Genomic DNA, 20,909 nt, shown 5'->3' on the forward strand with positions numbered 1-20,909 from the left:
ATTAATCAACGCAATTTATTTTATTTTTACACCACCATGCATCTAGAAAGTTATTAAAATTTCCTGATCATGATCAAGAAATAGTACTACTAGCCCCTCCATCTTTCACGAATCGAAGGCCAAATAAAATGTCATGCACATGACAAATTAAACTGATGATCAGAGATTAAGTACTACTTGTTAAAATGTTTGTAATATTGAGGTCATGTGATCCAGCTTATATATATATATATATATATATTAATCATTCTGCTAGCTGTTAATTATTTATTTCCCAGAGCTAGCGGTTGCTGATCTCTATCTCTGCAGTCAATCGCGGAATTGTTGCACAAATCGATCCAAACTCATGAGCCAAAATTTATGCCTCTGTGCTTTGATTTTGGGTGTTTCGGTTCACTTTAAATAGTTTATTTTTTAATTATTATTATTATTATCATTCAACTATCATTTCAAATACAACGTTTTTGGGATAAATTACTACGTACTATATATATATATATATATATATCCTCGATGGATCAACTCAGATTTTATTTTATGAAAATACAATTTAAAGTAGGAAAAATCTAATTGTAAGTATAATTGTGCATTAATATGTACATCAATCTAATATGATTGGTCAAAAAGTAGATTTTATTGAAAACAGTGTTAATTTAAATTTTAAATATGAAAAAATTAGTATTGATACACAAATTAGTATGCAACTTTATAATAGTAATACCATTGAATTACATATGTACTAGTACTCTTTGTACCTGATCATACAATTGCAATTATTACTGTTCATTCGATTCCGATTTGAAAATTTCAGAATTTGGTCCAGATCAGACTCAAGCCGGAATCGCACTTTAAAATCAATTTTAAAAATCTAAAATGCGGGTTTCCGGGTAGTACTTTTTTTTTTTAATAAATCATTTTATTTGTATACAAATAAAAAGATCATACGAAAAAAATGGCTGTGGCCAGGCTCGTTTTCGCTTATGCATTTTCTTCTGGCTTTCCTATTGGATCTCCCCCTTGGCCTTTACGGTGAAAATTAATTTATTCATGTTAGGCCCTTGTTTTTTTTAATATTTGCTCCGTGTTTATATATATATTATATTAAACATTCAAAGCGTTGTGAATTATTTGTAAGCCTTAGATTAACCAGGAGTACTAGATGATCTATATTGCTACCTGAAAAAAGCTAAACTCATCGAGCATTGAATCGCTAGGCTGGTTTTCATGAGATTGACTTCTTCTAAAATGTGTACTTTTTATAAGATTTTCATGAGTTGTTGTGCATGGATGCTCGACTTATTCCAAAATGTCATCTCTTCCCACGGGAGTAATGCATTAAACAAAAAACGGAAGTTATTGTTCACGGAAATATTGGTTTTGAGTTTCTCCATTTAGTTGCTAGGAAAAATTATAAAAAATAAATTAAAATAAAAACATTAAAACCCAATACCCAAACTTCTTATTGTACCTGAATTTTTCTATGGGGCTATTGGATTGGAAAAATAAGGTGCCCGAATCAAAAGGCCTAATTGCGACAATCTTAATTGATGGTAAAAATTACTAAAATCTGACTGCTTAGAGTGCACAGTGCAAACTGAAAATTATGAGGAAAAAGTAGTGCTCGTGCGTAGTAGTTTAGGGGTATAAATTATTTAATATAATCTTTTTCCGTTTATCTCATGTAGCCTATATTAATGTAATAACATCATCGCCAAAGGCTTGTGGCCTGATTGGCATAACCCTCAACCTCCAAAATGTAGGTCGGAACGTAGCAGCAACGATTCTTGCTCATAAGATATTATAAGGTCACGCGCCAGGCACTTGTGCTGCTTATTTCAATTATGGGCAGGCACTATTTAGTATTTATCTCCCTATCTACCTTATAATCTTAGAGCATGAGCCGCCCATTTATTCTTCATTGGTGGCAAAAAAAGTATAGTCATTTAGTTTGTTAATAATTACCATAATGCTATGCTATAACAAGGAGATCAACGGTATATATAATAGCTAATAAAGTCTTTCAACATGACTCTGAACATAATCTTGCATATTTATGAATATTTGATCAACACGATCAATCCCACATCAGGCATGATCATGACAATTACCATGAGAAATACCATGCATAATTAATTGTCTAGTTTATAAATATGGGAGTAGGATCTAAAGAAGCAAATGAAAGGAGTTCTTTGTCTTCTCCTAAAATGGCCATATCTTCTTTATCCAACCGCACCCACGCTTCTATTCCACCTGCCGATCTTGTGTCCATCAAATTTATCATATTTAGGAACACATGCTCTGCATCGCTTCTTGTTGAACCTACAAAGCTTGCCCACTTCGGCTTTCCCCACCCAAAATCAATGTCGTAGATCCCAAAGTTGCACCAGCTGGAAATCCCAATAAAATCCATTCCGCAATTTGGACGTGCCACATGATCTGAGAATTCTCTAGTCTTTGCTTTCACAAGTTCACAAGCCGTGAGAAACCCTCCATCACCAGCTTGTATGCTTTTCACGAAATCACCATCGATTTTCATGATTGCTTCTCTGAGCTTGCTTACCAATTGAGGTAACTCCGGCTCCTTTTCACTGCATGATGCGTCTGCTATCCAGAACAAATTTCCTGCTAAGAATTGTGTGAGTGCCAGTGGTGAACTCACTCTTCGGCGAAAATTCACCGCGTGGAGAATCAAAGTTGGCCTCTCAACACCGGATTTGGCCCTGAAGGCAGCCATGATGCATTTCCATAGGATTGCGGACACAACCTCAACTCTTGTTGGGTTTTGCAAGCTTGAGCTAGTTGCTTTGGCCTTAAGTGAGGTAATGGCCGAAGCATCAAACACTATTCTCTTTAAAGTAGATTTGCCCGATTTGAAGAAAGGCCCGAACAAAGCCATCACTTTTCCTTCTTTAGGGTATGCGTTGTTTTGTACGAAGATTGATGGGGCAATATCAAATTTAGGATATACAGCTAATTCACATGCTGCCTTGCTAGCAGTGGCGGCCCAATCTTTGAGAAAAACACTCAGGGTAGTTCCATCAGCAATCACGTGGCAAACATAGACACCAATGGCAACACCACCGCATGCAAAGCTCGTCACTTGTATCGTAACAACATGATCCCCTGCAGAGGGCTCTTTCGAAATGGTATATTCGAGGATGAGTTCTTGGAAAGACAGGAGATCGGGCTTATGCAGGCATTCCTCAAGACGACTCTGCACACGGGCTTCTGAATAATAAACACCCTCGTCATTGCAATCGAGGGAGAGATTGTCTTTGATTTTTCCAGCAAATGGGTAAAAGCGAGTCAAGGTTTCTGATAGGGATTGCTTTAGAAGTTGTGATCTTCGAGAGACAATATCAGCAACATCGTAGCTGCCTGCGCTTTGATTCACGGGATAGAAGAGGATTAGGGGAATATAGGAGGAAGGACTGAACTGGTCCAAGAAGGACAACTTGTGGATTCTCAGGTTAGAGGGTGTCGGAGAGGAGGGTTTAATGCAAGTTTTGGAAACAATTTCAACCTCCATTTTGCAGCTTTCCTTCTTGAATTGGAGATTTAGGAAGCTCAGTACGAACAATGAGCGGAAGAATCTAAAGATCAAGAGGTTGTTGACTAGAGGTGGCGTCGTGCTGAACCCATCAATAACGTCGTATAATGTGATTATGTTGTCGGGAAGTTTCATATGATAACATCTCATTGGTCCTAGCACAACGACAAGCTATGCATTTTATATTAAATAATATAAAATAATAATGCCATTCCAATCTTTAAAGGTCAACATTTCGTAATAATTCATAATGTTACCTTGCTTTCCATGTGATTCCAGCGACCACATTTATAATGTTTCGATTATTGGAACATTTAAGGGAAAAAAAATGGAAATTGCATTTTCCACCGAACACGTTTTTCATCAAATTACATTTAAAATAATCAAAATCAATACATTGCGCAGTTCGATTACAAACAAATAACGGTCTCGTTGAATTAGCACAATCCAAAACTCTTTTTGGACAGTGAGTTAGAGTTTAAATGAGATGAAAAATGAAAAAATATTATTATAATATTATTTTTATTTTAAAACTTAAAAAAGTTGAATTATTTATCATATTTTATTTAAAAATCTGAAAAAATTATAATGATAAGATAAAATAAGTTAAAGTAATTTTTGGATCCAAACAAGACCAATTTTATCAAACGCCCCATTATTGTAATCCATTTATGGTTTGAGATTGCAATGTGTCGGTATTGAGATAGTTTCACATGCAATGTTTAAAAGGCATATTAATCAGAAGGTGGAAAACACATTAAATAAACATAATCAAATTGAGGAAGTACTCTTCCCTCTTTATATTCCCTCTTTATAAATTATTGATGTTGATCTCTCATCTCTGAGCAATTCTACGTACAATCACTTTTACGTACTTTCTGCGCACTCCACTGATATGATTGGCTGGATTAATTTTTTTTTAATATCCAACCAATCATATTACTGGAGTGCATAAAAGAGTGCACAAAAATGACTGCACATAGAATTTTTGCTCCTCTAAAGTCTGTCAAGTGTCCATACCCAGCAAAACAAATTTGGTAGGTATCATACTGATCTCTCCTTTTTAACCCTATAATTAATTAATAAATTATTGTTGAGAGGTGCTTTTAAAATACATTGTTGACAAGAATTTGGGTGCAAACTGATGACTGATCATAAAGAAGTTGCGACTCATCTAACCATGATAGTCAGTTGCTTTCATGCAACTCATTAATTTCAATGGCATTATGCGTTAGCAATATAAAAATAATTAGTAAAGGATGATATGTATGGTACAAAATACAGAAAGAAGCAAGATACACATGGATCAGTCTAAAAATATATCTGAGTTTCGACAATTGATGTCATCAATAATTTTCAACTACTCGGAAAACCAACTCCGTGGCAAGTGAATATTTTTTGCCCTTCCTAACCAGTAGGGGATCATCCACGGATTGAGATTTCGGCTTAGTTTTCAAATATGGTAGTTCCAGTGAAAAGAAAACTGTTCTGGCATCACCATAACTAACGTTCTTTGCAATTCGATCCTTGGTGCTTTAAATATTTTCTCCAGGAGGTAGTTCCGCAAGCTTTGGGGGAGTCTCAAGCACTCGCTCCATATCAAAACGGACTTCGATGTTCCGAATGCTGTACCCAACCACCATTAGCCAATAAATAAGCTTGGCAAGTTCTGGCGCACTAGTCTCCGTCACACTTGTCTGTTATGATTAACACAGAGTTCAACGTTAATTGATATCCCAAATCACAATACCAAAGAGAACCTGGCCACAATCTATGATATCATAAGTTGAAGATCTACACAAGCAATTTTTATATCATTACAGCAAATTGAATTCAGCCAAAAGATATGACAAGCAAAGTCATCACTACAATAGCTCTGAGTTCATGATTGGGATAGAGTTCCCAACCACTTTCGACATATATTACCTTCACAGTTAGATCCCACTGTTGTTTAGCATATAAAGCATGGACATGTTCGATTCAAATAAGCAGTAAGAGTCACAGAGCTTAATACCACTGCATTTATAAGAAAGTCCTAGAAAGGAATTGGAAAACTCATATGGATATCACCAGAAAATGGGTGCATTTTCAATTACAATTTCTAATCAAGTACTTATCATACAAAGATTACTATCCCTTCTTTGAAACTAAACAATATCACACCCTAACTAATTTCAAGATCAGTAAAAAAAAGGGTCTTATTAAGCAAGAAAACCTTTTCAGCAGTTATAAGAAGTTCCGCAAATTTGTTAGTTACAGGAAGGATCGACTGGAATTTTAACCATGTTATCAAATATAAAGTATCAAACAGAGAGCTAAAGTAGGAGCTAGTTGTAAATATTAAATCAATCAGAGAGGTAAAGAAGGAAAAAGGATCTCAATATAAAAGAAAACCTTCATTTGGTTGGGATCCGAAACAGCCATAAGGCGCTTTATGAATGTATTCATCGCGAGGACAACATCCTCACCAGCACTACTTGTCAAATCCTGCAAAATTTTTAGTGTAAAAAGAGGTTCAAAGGAGGATCATTAACACATTATAAACTACCATCCAAGGGAGCAGCAGGTATTCTTACCTTCAGATTTTGGGGCTCAAGAGATTTGAGATATTCCAACAATTCATTATGCCCATTTGCCGACTTTCTACCAACTTGACGATTCAGTTCCTCAATCTCAGCTTCAAGCAATTCTATGTACTTTAAAGCATCAATTCTCTCAGGACCAGAGATATTATTCCACCTAATAACTTCACCTGACAAATTCTTCTGTGTACCAGGGGCATAATCTGGCACATCCTGTAATGGTCATAGGATCGTGTCAAATAATGTGCTAATCAAAGCTGAAGCTAGGTTCTATCAACACGTGAGAAAACATTTACTTGCAAATATGGAATGCTGCATCTCAAAATAGTGATATCCCAAAATGGAATTAATACTGTCATTAAGATTTCAGGCAGAAATAGACAGACTTGATAACATGTCTGATGAAAGAAAGAGACAACTCTATTCAGCAAAGCAAATAAGAGAATGGCATCTCCAAGAAAATCACTAGAATGTAAAGACACTGCACAACCACTTATCTATGTGGTGATTTGGGTAAGAATAGTTCAGTCTTCATTTCTTACAAGATTCTTTTTTATAAGTAACAGATTATATTAATAAGAATAGGCGTATCCCAAGTACACAAGGTATACAAGAGTTTACACCTACTCTCATTTCTACTGCAAGGTCAACCAGGCTCAATGTTCAATCGGGAGCCAGCCGAGAAACCATTTCATTATAGCAGGGAAACAAAAAAAGGAAAAGCTGATGTTATGTCAACCATGTTCTTTTGGGTGCAAGTTTATTGTATTTCACAAACAAAGAGAGAATATAAACAGAGAAAAATTGCAAGGCCCTTCAAACATTGAGGAAAAAAACAGCTGGGAAAATTAGTTTTATGAGTTTACTTAGAACTTCCCTCATATCATATAAGAGGAAGAACACAATACCTTCACATAGAACAATTATGCCACCCACATAAGAGAGTTTTCCACCTTTTATAATTACATTCACTTACAATGGAAAACAAAAACGATAACAATAAAAGAAGATTCAAAAAGATAAATTCCTTGCATGGTTAATGATTTAGAAAAAGTAGTCCGCTCACTATGTAACATCATCAACTTCACCTAATGGACACTGCGTAGAGAATTAACAGAATGCTTACAACCAAAAATAAGATCCAAGGGCTTCATAACTGAACTTTCAATCAAATTATCATGCAATTTCAATGTTCCTCTTCAAAAGTGGCAACACTACGAAATTAGTTTATTCAAGACACAAGGAAAAGTATGGAAAAGAAGTTACCTTTTTGTCTTGAACTTCGGGAAGAGCAACCTGCTCCAAGCTTTGTTGCAGTTCCAACCGGTATTGTGCATTCTTAAACATATATCCAGTCATCATGACACTGTACATTAGTTGTGCAAGGTTTTCAGCAACCTGAAAGAAAGCCAAGTGATCTAACTGAAAATACTCATAAAGGAATTTCACATAAAATGTATGATGCCTAAAGTGGGATAAGAATGTGAAGAAACACTAATGAAGTAATCAAACCAGCTTAAAAATTATAAAGGTAATTCTCAGAGAGAGTCAATCCCACAAGATCAACAAAGTTTTTGCAGCAGTTTACATATCAAAAGTAATTACACTTACAGTGGTGACTGTAACCGCAAAAAATTGTGGGGGAAGATTTCCAATCATATTTGTGACTGTTTGGCGCATTGCATCGACTACCTGAAGGGTAAGCATGAATAAAAAATCATTTCCACTATATCAAATGGCCATGGAAAAACGACAGCCTCCTAGTAACCCTACAGCACCATTATTATGCTCATATGAAGGAGATGGTACCTGCTGGGGTGCTCTCTTTACAAACAAGTCCATAAATTCAGGCTGCACATTTTTTACATACTCCAATAGAATGTCTCTCCGGGTTTTTGGCTGTGTATTTCAAAAAAGGGTAGCAAAATCAATCAACCATAACTGCTGCAAAGCAAGTGCAAAGTTTCCAAATTAAGAGTATCATAGTAGGTAATGTTTTGCCAAACAACACCAATAAAACTCGTGCACAGCATTTTGAAACCAAAGGTTAAGCACTTCCCGTTTGAATGGCTAAGGCCGTTACGCATCACATTTAGCATGATTTTTAACCACCATAAATGGCGTACCATCAAATACCTTGCCCAAGCCAGTAATAATGGAACTAAGTTGTGTAACCAACCATCCAATGGTGGCCTAGTAACACTAAGGAAGGACCCGCGACTAAATGAGAGATTTTTCTCTGGTTCCAAGTCCAGATACTGCTAGCATCCCGCAGCACCTCTAGGGACACTCTCTACCATAATATTTACAGACCACAACCTCTTTTATTCAGTTAATCATGTAACTTATTTAAGTTAGTTTCATTCGCTGTGTATTTGATTATATACAAGTAAATACAAAATATTATCAAAGCCCTTAATCAATGAAAATAAAACCTGTTTAGGCATTTGTGACCAATTTCTCATCATGCCTCTCTTCACTTTTTTTCTGTATAAATATCATTCACTAATAACCACATTATCCAATCCATAAAAATTAACAGAAATCTTCCATACCGGAAAAAAGAACAACCAAAAAAGGAGTCTCGGCTAACGAATATACAAATGTACGTCTAATGAGACAGAGAGAGAGAGACCACAGAGCCATTGGGGGGCTTGGAGTCGCTGGAGGCATTGGAAGTGTCGTTCTTGGAAGAATCATAAGCGTGAATCCTCAAAGCGAGTCTCCTGCATCCTCTGTACTTAGTCCCTATCGGGAAGCAAATTGAAGACCAGGAACGAGGCGAGAAATATGAAGCAGGAAACGGAGGAGGAGAAGAAGAAGAAGCAGCAGCTTGAGGTAGAAAGGAGGGTTTCACCGTTAACGAATACATCTTTTGAGCAATCTAATAGAATTCCTAATGTTCTCTTCCTTACTTAAAAAACCCTAATTCTCCTGTATCGTCGCCATTAATAAGAGCGCAGAGAGAGCGAGCGAATAAGTGAGTGAAAGTGCAGGGTTTTCTCGTGCGGAATCGCTACCCAGATGAGGGGTTTGCTGCGTTTGCACGTGTGAGAATTCCAGGAGATCCACCGTAAGAAGGTAGGGTGCTTCGTAGACGATATAATATTTTCTAGGATTGAGGAGTCGCGACTCGCGAGAACCGCGGGATTTGTTGATCAGCGTGTTCCGTCCGATGCTCACACGTCACCATTATTTTTCCTGATTTTTTCTTTTTACACTTTATTCTTCTCTTTATATACAAAGAAGGAATTAGCACTGCCTCGAGTCGACGTGTCATAACTCTCAGGAAATTTGTTTGGGATCATACTTCGACATCACTCATGTAGGGTCAGGACAGTTACATGATTAGTTTATTTACACATCTTGACTCAAACCATAACACATAATAGACAGCTATGGAGGCTACTGGCTACATGCAAACCATGTGTGCGGGCTTGTGCATGCGCCTGCACGCATACATGCGTACTCCAACACCACTTAGTGAGGCTAGTGGCGTGCCCTCACAGGCACGCCATCCAGCACACAGCACCAACTCGTGCCTTGCAAGCAAGACTAGTGGCATACTCCCACAGGCACGCCATCCAGCGCACGGCTCTAACTCGTGCCTTGCATGCGAGACTAGTGGCATGCCCACTAAGCATGCCAACCAGTGCACAACTCCAGCTTGTACCTTGCGGCCCCATAACCCAGACTGTCAACTTGGCCATACATGCTAATCACCCAGGCCACAAGCTTGGGCCATGCAAGATCACCGCCCAAGCCACTTGACTGGACACCACAACAGTAGCATGACATCACTCTGTGTCCACTATCAAGCCTAGACTTGGTACCATGCCATGCCCACTATCAACAGGTCATACACAACGCCATGCCGTACCCACCACCAGACCAACACATGGCATCATGCCATGCCATGCAGCGAGCCGCGGATCAAACCATGACTAGCCTAGCCGTGGACCATGCACCACCATAACCCACCATGGGCCATGCATGTCACGGCCACCATAGCTAAAGTGTCATTTTTATTATTTTGATTTATTTTATTTAAAGATTTGATTAATTATTATTTCATTTATTTATTTATTTTATTTTAATTTGCCTATAGACCTTTTGGGGGTTTCCAATTTATTAAACTCTATAAATAAAACCCTTAGACATTTTATTAGAATCTTTTGATAAATTGAACATTGAGTGGCCGGCCATAGGGTTTGGAATTCTTCATTTTTGGTGCTCATGCACTTGGGCTCTTTTGGGGCACAATTTGTGAATCCCCAAAGAGAGGATCTTCACCGTGCAATTTGTAAATCGATATTGATTCAATTTATCCTTTAATATATTGAGGCTTCCTTTCAATTTTTTATGCAATTTGTGAATCAAATATTGTTTGGTTCTTTTGTTATTTTCATTTTCTCTTTTTGTATTCTTGTAGAGTTTTGTTGATTAATTTGGAGTGAAGAGGCCGAATCCTCATTGGGAATTCGAATTGTGTGGTGTTTTGCTAGATCTCTTGTGTTCATGTGATTTCTCACATGTTCATAAGATTTCCTTAAAGTTCCTTGAAGAATCTCATTTCTCAAACATTAATTTCAGCTAGCCTATCCTTTTACTTTTTCCACCACCTTCAATTGTCTCAAACCACAAAACTCTAGCCTCCCATCAAGCCCTACATGACATCCTCAAATTCCCATAGCCAAACAACCACAAAAAACCTAGATCTAACCTTGAGCAATTCGGCCATAGCCTGCCGAAACCCTAGATCCTAAAAAATCTTACTTTCATTTTTCCCTCCATCATTTGATTGGTCAATTTCCTTGATTGGCTCACTCAAATTTTATGTTCCCACCAAAACACATTACCTTATCCATCCCTTTCATTTTCAGTCAGCCCTTATCATCCTAGATCTCGAAATCTCAAATCCTACATTTTAGGAATTTCACAATTTCTAACTTTAAGGATCTCACAAGCCACCTTTGCCCTAACCATGTATCCCCAATAACCTTGGTCGAACCCCTCATCAAACCTAGCGTCAATCACTCATTTCTAAACCCTAACCAAGATTGTCCATCCTCCAACCCTAGCACACAAGTGGCGCCTAGCATACCAAGGGTCACTTAGCCGTGCACCATCATCACTTAAACCGTAATCACTTAGCCCAAACATCATTCATACTTCCCACCATTAAACTCTAGCCTCATCACACTCAAGCTCCTTTTGGGATACACATGATCTACACAAAGCAAATGAGTCTCATCGATCACTAGAGGAGCAACAAGGCGAGGATTGGACCCTTAGTGTTTGGAGGCTTAACCGAGGTCCCCAACCCGTCGACTCCTGTTGCAGTTTAGAATTTTGCTACATACAAGTAAAGTCGCCTACTAATATACGTATCAATACTCATATTCAAAATTTAAATTATAATTATTCTTAATAAAATCTACTTTTTGACTAATCATATTAGATTGATATACATATTAATGCGCAGTTATACTTGCAACTATATTTTTCCTGCAGTTTATAGCCAAAAAGTTCAGAAAAAAGCTACACTCAGCGTTTTGGGGACCAATCCGCGTATGAAGTGGACGTGGCTTGCTGCAGTTAGTTTTTTTATATGAAAAAAAGAGTTTTACTACGTATAAACAAAGTCACGTACTAATACTGATTACTTCATATTCAAAATTTAAATTAACACTGTTTTTAATAAAATATACTTTTTAACCAATCACAATAGATTAGTACATATATTAGTACATAATTATGCTTGCAACTAGATTTTTCCTTAAAAAAAAAACACACAAAAGAAGAAAGCATCGGCTTCCTAGATCTATTTTCGATCACCCATTCGTCTCCCCTCTCCCAAATCTCATCTTTCTCTTCTTCTTTTTCATTTCTTTTTTTTTTTTCATGCCCTTGAATGCAATAGATGATTCATCCACTGTCCGGAAGCTTGAGCACAAGATCACAAAATCTTGATCTAAGATTCAAGAAAAACCAAACTTCTCAACGGCACTCACGTTAGATCTGGAGGTTTTTTTTTTTAATCCACTGCCTTGATTAAAAAAGAGATGTAAGAAACCTATGGAAATTTCTCTTTCATCTTTCCTTAATCCATCGGCGCCGTTTACGGTGGCTTTTCGTTGGAGGAGATAACTCAAGTTTAATCTTTGGGCATATTTTCTCTCAGGAATGAGCTCTATATGGGAAGAAGAGATGGTAATTCTTTTTGAAATGGTAGAAATGTTGAAATAAAGGGACAAGGCAGATTAAGAAGAAATAAAATAAAAAGTGAAGTCATCATGAGTAGTAGATGGGTAATTCTTTCTGGAAAGGTAGAAAAAAGATTTAGATTTATGTCGGAGGTCGAAGCTGTATTGTTTGTCTTCATTGTTTTTATTTTGAAAAATAAAAAATACTGACGTTAGATTCGTGCACATCTTGAGTGCACAAGTTGCCTCTACGTAGCAGGAGAGTTTTGAGTTCAGAACTCAAATTGGAGTAATGAAACATTTATAATTTCTTTTATAATTATTTTAGAATTCATTTTCAAGCAATCAATATAATCAATCATATCATTTGTTAAAAATAAATGTCAATATTATAAAATTACCCTTTATTTTATGTAAAATTCTAAAATAATACAGAATAGTTGTAAGTAGATCATTTTCCTTTCTCTTAACATACTCAAGCCCAATTCGAATTATAAGAATTTAACAAAATTATCGTATTTATTATATTTAGATAATTATGGTTGATGAATTAACTTCTTTTGTGTAATGTTTGTCAATTATGACACAATTCGAATTTTTGGTGGTTTATCACACGCATCTAATATTATCATTATCGGTGATACAACGTCAACATATTAATTTTATCTATAATTTATAATTGATGTTTGAGATCATAGCTTTCTATTTTTGTCTGTTAATTTTACTACATTTGAAACAATTTATTACTGCAAAGCTTCTCTTCACATGCACTTAGGAATAATGGCACAAGTGATCATAGCAACAAATATGAATAGTTCTACTGTATACAAGTAGGGGTATAAAAATTAACCAAAAAATCGGACCAGATCGGCTCGAACCGGTGGAACCAATCCCGTTTCCTTAGTTTCAAAACCGGCCGATACCAGTCCGGTTCCAGGACCAGTTCTTTATATTATATATTTTTAATGAATTTTTTTAATATTGTATATAATATTTTTATATTATATATGATTTATATATATAACAATATAAATTATAATTATGTATAAGATAATGTATTATAATTTATAACATAAAATTTCAATCTTAAACATGAATATTTATTTGATCATATGTTTTAATCATAAATTATATATATTAATAACATTTTATGGCTTAATAAGTTCTTAATATATTCTTTTTGACAAGTACATTAGTAAATTAGTAATACTAATATACATTAGTATATAACGTATGTGACGCCCCCAAATTCCGTTTGGGATTAGACGGACATTTAAAGTGTCAAAACATGCAACACAAGGTTACCTGCCCCCGTTTATGACGTATAAGATGTAATATTCCTAATATGCATCTAACATTATGCAATATTCGCAGCGCATAAATTTTTTTCTTTAGCAATACTATGCATCAAATTGAAAATATCCCAAATAGTTGAAACATACTTCATACATAAAGACCCATTGAACAACTAAGATCACAACACTAGTCCAAAATGGTTATGATCCAAAAAGTACAAGAGATGCAACTCCAACGTACAAGTAGTAATTTACATTAACTACTATATTAACATTGACGTCTCACCATCGCTTAGTCAACTGTGTCTAGTTGATCAGCTCCTGATTCTCCTTCAGGTCCTATAACAAGATCTTCCATTCTGGGGGAATGGTAGTTAAAACTACCAAAGTGAGATTTGATTACAAATCTCAGTAAGTTAACAAAAAACTTCCATCCAGGCTAATGATGCATGGATGACAGTAAAAGCATGAATGCATAATCGAATTCATAAGTAATTAAAGCATAACTTGAAATACAACATAGTACAATTGAAATGTGAACTGAACTTGACTTGACATGAACTTGATTTGAAACTTGACTTAACATAAACTTATTCTGAAACTTGACTTAACATGAAAAATACATAATCCACAGTTGTTGTAGCTCCATGTATTCTACGTGTCATAATGCAATTAAATACATACTCTACAGTTGTTGTAGCCCCATGTATTATACGCGTCATAATGCAGTTAAATACATACTCCACAGTTGTTGTGACTCCATGTATTTTACACGTCATAATGCAGTTAAATACATACTCCACAGTTGTTGTGGCCCCATGTATTCTATGTGTCACAATTATTGTGTCTCACGTAATGTATGCGTCACAATTGCTGCGACCTCATACTTCGTGTGCCACAGTTGTTGTGGACCCCATGAAATTGAATGTAACTCAAGATGAAACATGACTGGAATATGAAAGGACTGAAACCCTGACGTAACATAACGTGACTTGAACATAACTTGAAAGATATGACCAACTTGAGATAGAAATATTTCGTAACATGACATATAATAGACAACATATTTAACATGACATACTTGCAACAGTGAATATTACATGACTTGACATACATGTAATAGATGACATACTTAACATGACGTACTTGTAATGTATAGCAATACATGACAGAATATATTATGTAACAGTTTTCATATACATGATAGAATATATATTATGTAACAGATGAAAACTGATGACAGAATAAATTCTATGTAACAAACAATTATGTGATAACTTGACATAGCATGACATATATGATAACACACATACATATATATTTTAGTTCATTTACTTAGCACACATACACAGTAGACTGCTAGTAAGTTAAAAGCCAACTTACATCAATCTTCGCGTTTCTTATAAAACTTCAAGCGCAATCACGAGGAAAAAAAACTTTGAAATGAGTGTGCAAAAGAACACCTAAAAGCTGTTCGAGAGAGAGTGTTTGGTATTCTTTCAATGGAAAGTGTAAATGAAGATAATTTCGTGGGGAGTGGCTGGAGATACTTATGAACGAGATATGAAAGAGGATGAGGCTGGAGTGAGAGTTGAGAGTAGGTCTCTCCTACCCAATAATATCTATAAAAATTAGCTCAAAATATTTCTATTTAATAATATCTACAAAAATCAGTTTAAGATATTTTTATCTAATAATATCTACAAAATTAGTTCAAGATATTTTTACCTAATAATATCCATGAAAATTAGCTCAAGATATTTCTTTTTTTTTATCTAATAATATCCACAAAATCAGTTCAAGATATTTTTCAAAGGTGGAGAGTAGACTTGGAAGAGTGAGGTGGCTAAGATCTTTCCATGTGTCTAATTAAAACTTTTCTAACTATATCCAATAATCAATAACACTCTTCTGATACCATATTGAGTAATAACACTAACTATATAGTTAGACTAAAATCTATATGATTAATAGATTTGTGAAAACTTATAGGGTCTTCACGAGATTCCCAAAGGCAATAGAAATTTTACCATTGAATTTCTAACAGATTGTTACAACGTATATTAAATACAATTTACATTTTATGGTCTAATACTAATAGTTTAATACTATATTACTATTAGTAATATATTTCAAGTCTATATATAAATTACTACATAAATCACTATACTAAATAATTATATATGAAATAAGGAAAATTCTATACACCATATTACCATCCCACTTGCATCCTATTAAATAAGATTTTACACATTTACCACTACTGAATGATCATGTATTAAATGGTTATTTATCATCAAATGATGATAAATACGCCACATCATATATTATGGGATGATGGTATGAAATAATGATATAGTAATATTTATACCATCACTATCAATGATATAATTATAATAAATTAAAATCACTATAACAAATTGATGGGCCCCAAGGTGAACCAAGTCTTAAAGAACCTTTGTAAGTTCCAGATGGAGCAATCACAAGATCGAGAGCTAAGAAAATCAGTCTCAATAATTTTGTATCTAAAATTATGACAATGACATACCTTCTTACTAAAGCATCAAACACAAAATTTTTTTTTTACCATGTGTGTACTGAATTACAAGAGGAAATATTTCAATGAATTGAACACATTTGGCATGCATTCTATTTAACTTACCTTGTCATTTCAAGTGTATCAAAGACTCATGTCCTTCAAAGAAAGATTGAGTAGGGATTGTCACACCTGGACAAAATCAATGTATTACTCTATTTCTCTAATATGTGACAATCTCCTAAAAATATTACCAGGCAACACGACAGTTCTCTAAGACTTGGTCCACCTTGAGGCCCATCAACACATACCTGAAATACACATAGTTTCAAATGTCACTCTCTATCCCTCCCTCCATCTCCCTCTCTCTGTGCTCATTTTCTCATAAAGTAATAAACAGTTGCAAAATACCATTCAATCAGTGGAAAAGTGCCTCGAAGAATAGCACCACAACCACTGCATTGATAAACAAAGTAATCAGCTAGTTCCGAGAGGAGATTTTCGCACTTTCAGCAACAAACCAATCGTACTTTGGCCAAGTCTACCATTGTTGACAATCAAAAGAAAATTCGAACGAATGGTTATAGTCAACTGTTTATAGTAAACAAGTGGTTACCGGAGAATACAAGGCAAAACACAACATATAAATGTAAAATGTTTCTACAGGAAAAAAAGAAAAAACCTTAATTGGTTAACCAACAGTTTTCTCAGAAATCAAATAGAATGAAGACTTGAGGGGATGATGTTTCTTGTTTTTGTGAAATAGAGAGGGGGGCGAGGGGATGAATTTTGGATCAGCTAATGTGCGGTCACATGAAAATTAAGTTGTCAAGCCTACATGGCACTCAACTATTTGAGGGTTGTTATTTGAGGAACATTGGACGGACCGGCTGGAAGAAAAACTCTTTGGTTTAATAAAATAGAAGGGAGAAGGTAAAAAGTGTTGCTTTTTTCTCTTGCATTAGATTCCATTCACATTCTTGTAAGCTATTACAAATACAAAAGCTAGAACCAAAGACGATGCAGAGTGGTGGTGGAGCTGCAAAGGAGTGCCATCAACAATTAGATTTGACGAGGTGGGTCGCGAAGAAGAAACCTTGTCTTCTATCTTCTTCGTGAAGAAACTAACACTTTGGTTAAAGGTGGGTTTGCAATTTGCACATTGAAATAGAGGGATAGAGAAACAACTCCGGCAAGTTGGTTGGATCTGGGTTGAAGTTTGCACACAGGTCTCTCACAGGAGCAGTTATCTTCTTCTTCTTATTTTTCTCTCTCTCTCTCTCTCTCTCTCTCTAATAAAATAAGTGTTAACATGCTACGTCAGAGCACATCTTCCATGCCAAAAATTTCTTGTATATAGGGGTGTAATCAGTTTGGTTTAGTCTAATTTTAGACAAAATTTGGAACTGAACGGTAGCATTAGTTTTGCAGTTTCAAAAACTGATTACGTATTGGTTATCCTCATAAACCGGTACTTTCAATTTTACTAATTCTGGTATAGTTTGATCCAATTTTTCAGTTTTAATAATATTAGTATATATATTAGTATTAGTTATAGTGATTAGAATAATTATGTATTAGTATTTGAGTTCTTGGTCTAAATTCCCTATCCATAGACTTGATTTTGGCTTTCTTGGGTTGTTTTTTCAATATTGTTGTTGGATCTCAAAACGAGTCGATTGTGGTTCACATCATGTGTTCTTTAGAAATTGTTAAGAACCTTGGTTGGCTATTTGTATCAAGAAAAAGGATGATAGAAACACATAAGAGTTGCTGCGATGGAGAACACATGGTGCATACAAGGTGTTTGCTAAAATGTAAAAGAGAAAATCACAAGGATTTTGGATGCTTGTGTGTGGAATCTTTTTCATTTTCAGATTTATAGATGATGAATGTATTTGTAGATGTTGAATGACTTTCATATTAGAAATGTAAAGCGCTGGTTTGAAAAAGAAATAAAAAATATACTTTTGAAAACTGGCAATTACTCTGTGTAGTTTGAGTTTGGGTGATTTTTTGTGATAAGAGAACTTGGAAGTATGTAATGGCTTGCAAAAGACTGGGCTCTAGATCAGTAGATGAATTCAACAATGCCATGTCCATTCTGTTAGCTGGGAAAAAAATGACAAAGAGATGGGCGACAGGAACAGGGTAGTGACAGCGTTAAGGAGAAGATGGGTTTCGTGCGATATACCATTCAGGCTGAATTGTTTTGAAACTTCTCTTGTATATTGTATGTGGTTGAGACTATTGAGATTATTGTGTGATTTCTAATGTAGCAGTAGATGAAAAGAGGGTTGCTATACTTCAAATAATAACCCGACTGCTTAGAAGCTTTTCCTAAACTGAATAATAGATGGAGTGTCCTTGTAAAGAACAAAAGTAATTAAAACCAATTCTCTAGGCACGCTCCATTGTAAAGGTAGACACAAACGCAAATTCTCTCTCTATAATGTGTTTGGATCGAAGAGAAAAAGTTGAGAGAGAGATTCTAATGATGAAAAGCCCAACCCCATTACCATCACGACACCACGATTCCTCTGAGTTACTTTCCCCGCATTTCACATCCCATATTTATCAATACCTTTTTCGTATTTTGATTTTGTGGCTTGATTTTCATCAATGTAATGAAATTCCATATCGTCTTTGTTTATTTCATTGTCTGATTAGTGAGTGACGCTTTGCAGTGAATGGATTTTGTACTATTAAGTTATTAACGATGTGTGATGGGATGGAAGAGTTGGTAAGAGAAGTAGGGGGTTATCACGAAATTTTCTCTCCCGCCAGCATTTCATTGATATGCTCCGTTTTATTTTTGAACTGAACTTTTTGAAATATGAATGCAGAGGGAAGATACTGTTTTCGCAAATAATAATGCTACGTATAATTACTTTTATATATATTTTATATATTATATTAATGTGATTAATTGTATTAATTTTTTATAATATTTAATTAATTATTTTAATAAAATATATAAAACAAATACGTAAAAGTGATTGTAAATAAAATTTTTATTAAAAGCAAGTACTGATAACAGTTCGTTGGTTGGTTGGTAACATTGCACCATCTGTCATAAGACGACCATGACTTGTTTTATGCAACCAACTAGATTATGTGACAAGGTCACGATCGAGTATTCCATTATGGCGTAACAACTCCAATTTTGAAAGCCAGTGACCTCCGAATCCATACAAAACAACTCGAGTTATTGTACCTTTCCTGTCGGGTCTGGCCCCCCCAAATCAATCGATGGTAGGCTTGCTTTCATTCCGCAATTCGAATTTCATTCGTAAAATTTTAATTTTAATTAGTTTTATAAAATTTCACCGCGTAAATGCTTCACTAGATGTATGTATTAGTTTTTTTAAATAAATAAAAAAAAGCGTATCAGAGTGAATAAACCACAAATTAAAAATAGAGAAAGGAAATGATGCAATTTGTTTTAGAAGAAAATAATTGTTAAAAGGTAATATTAGATACAATTATTAATTATACAAGTATTAAAAATTTATTATTAAAAATTTAAATTTTTTTATATAAATTTCATATTTATTTATTTATTTTTTAAAATAGTGTGCATCATTTACAAACAATTATATATATATATCATTTCTCATCGGCTATATAATACAAAGCACGTCCTTAATTACGTCATGCTACGTCAAAAGAGGCATGAAATAAAACCCACACGGAAGGAAAATAAATGCAAATTCATATAGAAGTACTAGGTGAATGATGAAGTGTTTCGTCTTCGATGATTACGCCGATACTTTGCTTACGAACGTTAACATTTGAGTGACACATAAGGGAGCTTCATCATCCACAAGCTAAACCAAACCTTTTTCCTTCTTTTTCGTGGCCTGTCCGCTAATAATTACATGTAAGATTAGATACAAGTTTAAAATTTATAAGTTTTATACAATCTCTTTAAAAAAAATTTGGAACTCGTCGTAAAAATGTTAAAATTTTATTTTAAAACAGAAAATCTCATTTTTATCAAAACTTGCACGAGTTATTTTTCAATAATTATCCAACTCCCTATTCTAATTCCTAATAACTAACAACAAAAAGGGTCTAAACTTTAAATTTTCTCATTTCTGTTTTTCCTCTAAGTTTGTTGTTAATGTAAATTAAATTATAACAAAAATTCTATATGCAGTCATTTTTGTATATTCTTTACTCATTCTATTAGTATGATTGGCTGCATCAGTTTTTTTATAATAAAATAATTATTTTGATCAATCATATTAGTAGAGTGCATAAAAAGTATACAAAAGTGACTGTATAAAGAACTCAAACAGTCCATCAAATTTGATTGCAGTGTACACTGTAGAATTCACATCGAAATAGATCTTGTTGTCCAATTTCGACAGTTTTATTTAGGTTCAACATTCACTCCTCAAAGTGGTCAGAGTTATCTCAATTTAGAAACTAAAGTAAAGGAACTTATCAACCAGCAAACAAATCAGCGGAAGCTCAAACTCATCAAAGAAATCTTCTCTCAGGAAGAGGCATAAATAATAAGTCAAATACCATTCAGTAGAGGAAACATACAAGACAATTTGACGTGAAGAGGAACAACAAATGGTCTATTTACAGTGAGAAATACTTATTTCATTCAAGGTGACATTTAAGATAGGAGAAAATGACAGTGCTCTCATAGATCACAGCAAAATGAAGGTTGGACAAGGATTCGGAAATTGGGAATCCCTCCAGATACAAAAAAAATTTCTATGG

The 20,909-nt window shown here is 34.8% G+C and overlaps 2 protein-coding genes across 2 annotated transcripts; both read right to left on the minus strand.

The window, feature by feature from the left end:
- Positions 1–1,997: 1,997 nt before the first annotated feature.
- LOC122315276 (stemmadenine O-acetyltransferase-like) lies at positions 1,998–3,713 on the minus strand. The gene has a single exon (XM_043131100.1). The coding sequence runs from the start codon at positions 3,698–3,700 to the stop codon at positions 2,138–2,140; it is 1,563 nt and encodes a 520-aa protein (XP_042987034.1). The 5' UTR covers positions 3,701–3,713; the 3' UTR covers positions 1,998–2,137.
- Positions 3,714–4,781: 1,068 nt separating this feature from the next.
- On the minus strand, positions 4,782–9,152 carry LOC122317240. The gene is made up of 7 exons (XM_043134216.1): positions 8,768–9,152; positions 7,942–8,031; positions 7,744–7,824; positions 7,399–7,530; positions 6,127–6,345; positions 5,945–6,037; positions 4,782–5,247 (listed from the first exon to the last, which is right to left on the minus strand). The coding sequence occupies exons 1-7, from the start codon at positions 9,002–9,004 to the stop codon at positions 5,086–5,088; spliced, it is 1,014 nt and encodes a 337-aa protein (XP_042990150.1). The 5' UTR covers positions 9,005–9,152; the 3' UTR covers positions 4,782–5,085.
- Between the last annotated feature and the right edge of the window lie 11,757 nt (positions 9,153–20,909).

The sequence above is a fragment of the Carya illinoinensis genome, chromosome 7 (assembly GCF_018687715.1).
Source record: "Carya illinoinensis cultivar Pawnee chromosome 7, C.illinoinensisPawnee_v1, whole genome shotgun sequence".
In the NCBI taxonomy this organism is placed as follows: domain Eukaryota; kingdom Viridiplantae; phylum Streptophyta; class Magnoliopsida; order Fagales; family Juglandaceae; genus Carya; species Carya illinoinensis.

Bases quoted from the DNA above. Each gene is read 5' to 3' on its own strand.
- LOC122315276 (XM_043131100.1), bottom strand. From the start codon at position 3,700: ATGAGATGTTATCATATGAAACTTCCCGACAACATAATCACATTATAC.
- LOC122317240 (XM_043134216.1), bottom strand. From the start codon at position 9,004: ATGTATTCGTTAACGGTGAAACCCTCCTTTCTACCTCAAGCTGCTGCT. The intron at 7,531-7,743 runs GTAAGTGTAATT...GCTTTCTTTCAG, and splicing joins TTGCGGTTACAGTCACCACT to GTTGCTGAAAACCTTGCACA. The intron at 5,248-5,944 runs GTTTTCTTTTAT...TAATCATAACAG, and splicing joins CGGATCCCAACCAAATGAAG to ACAAGTGTGACGGAGACTAG.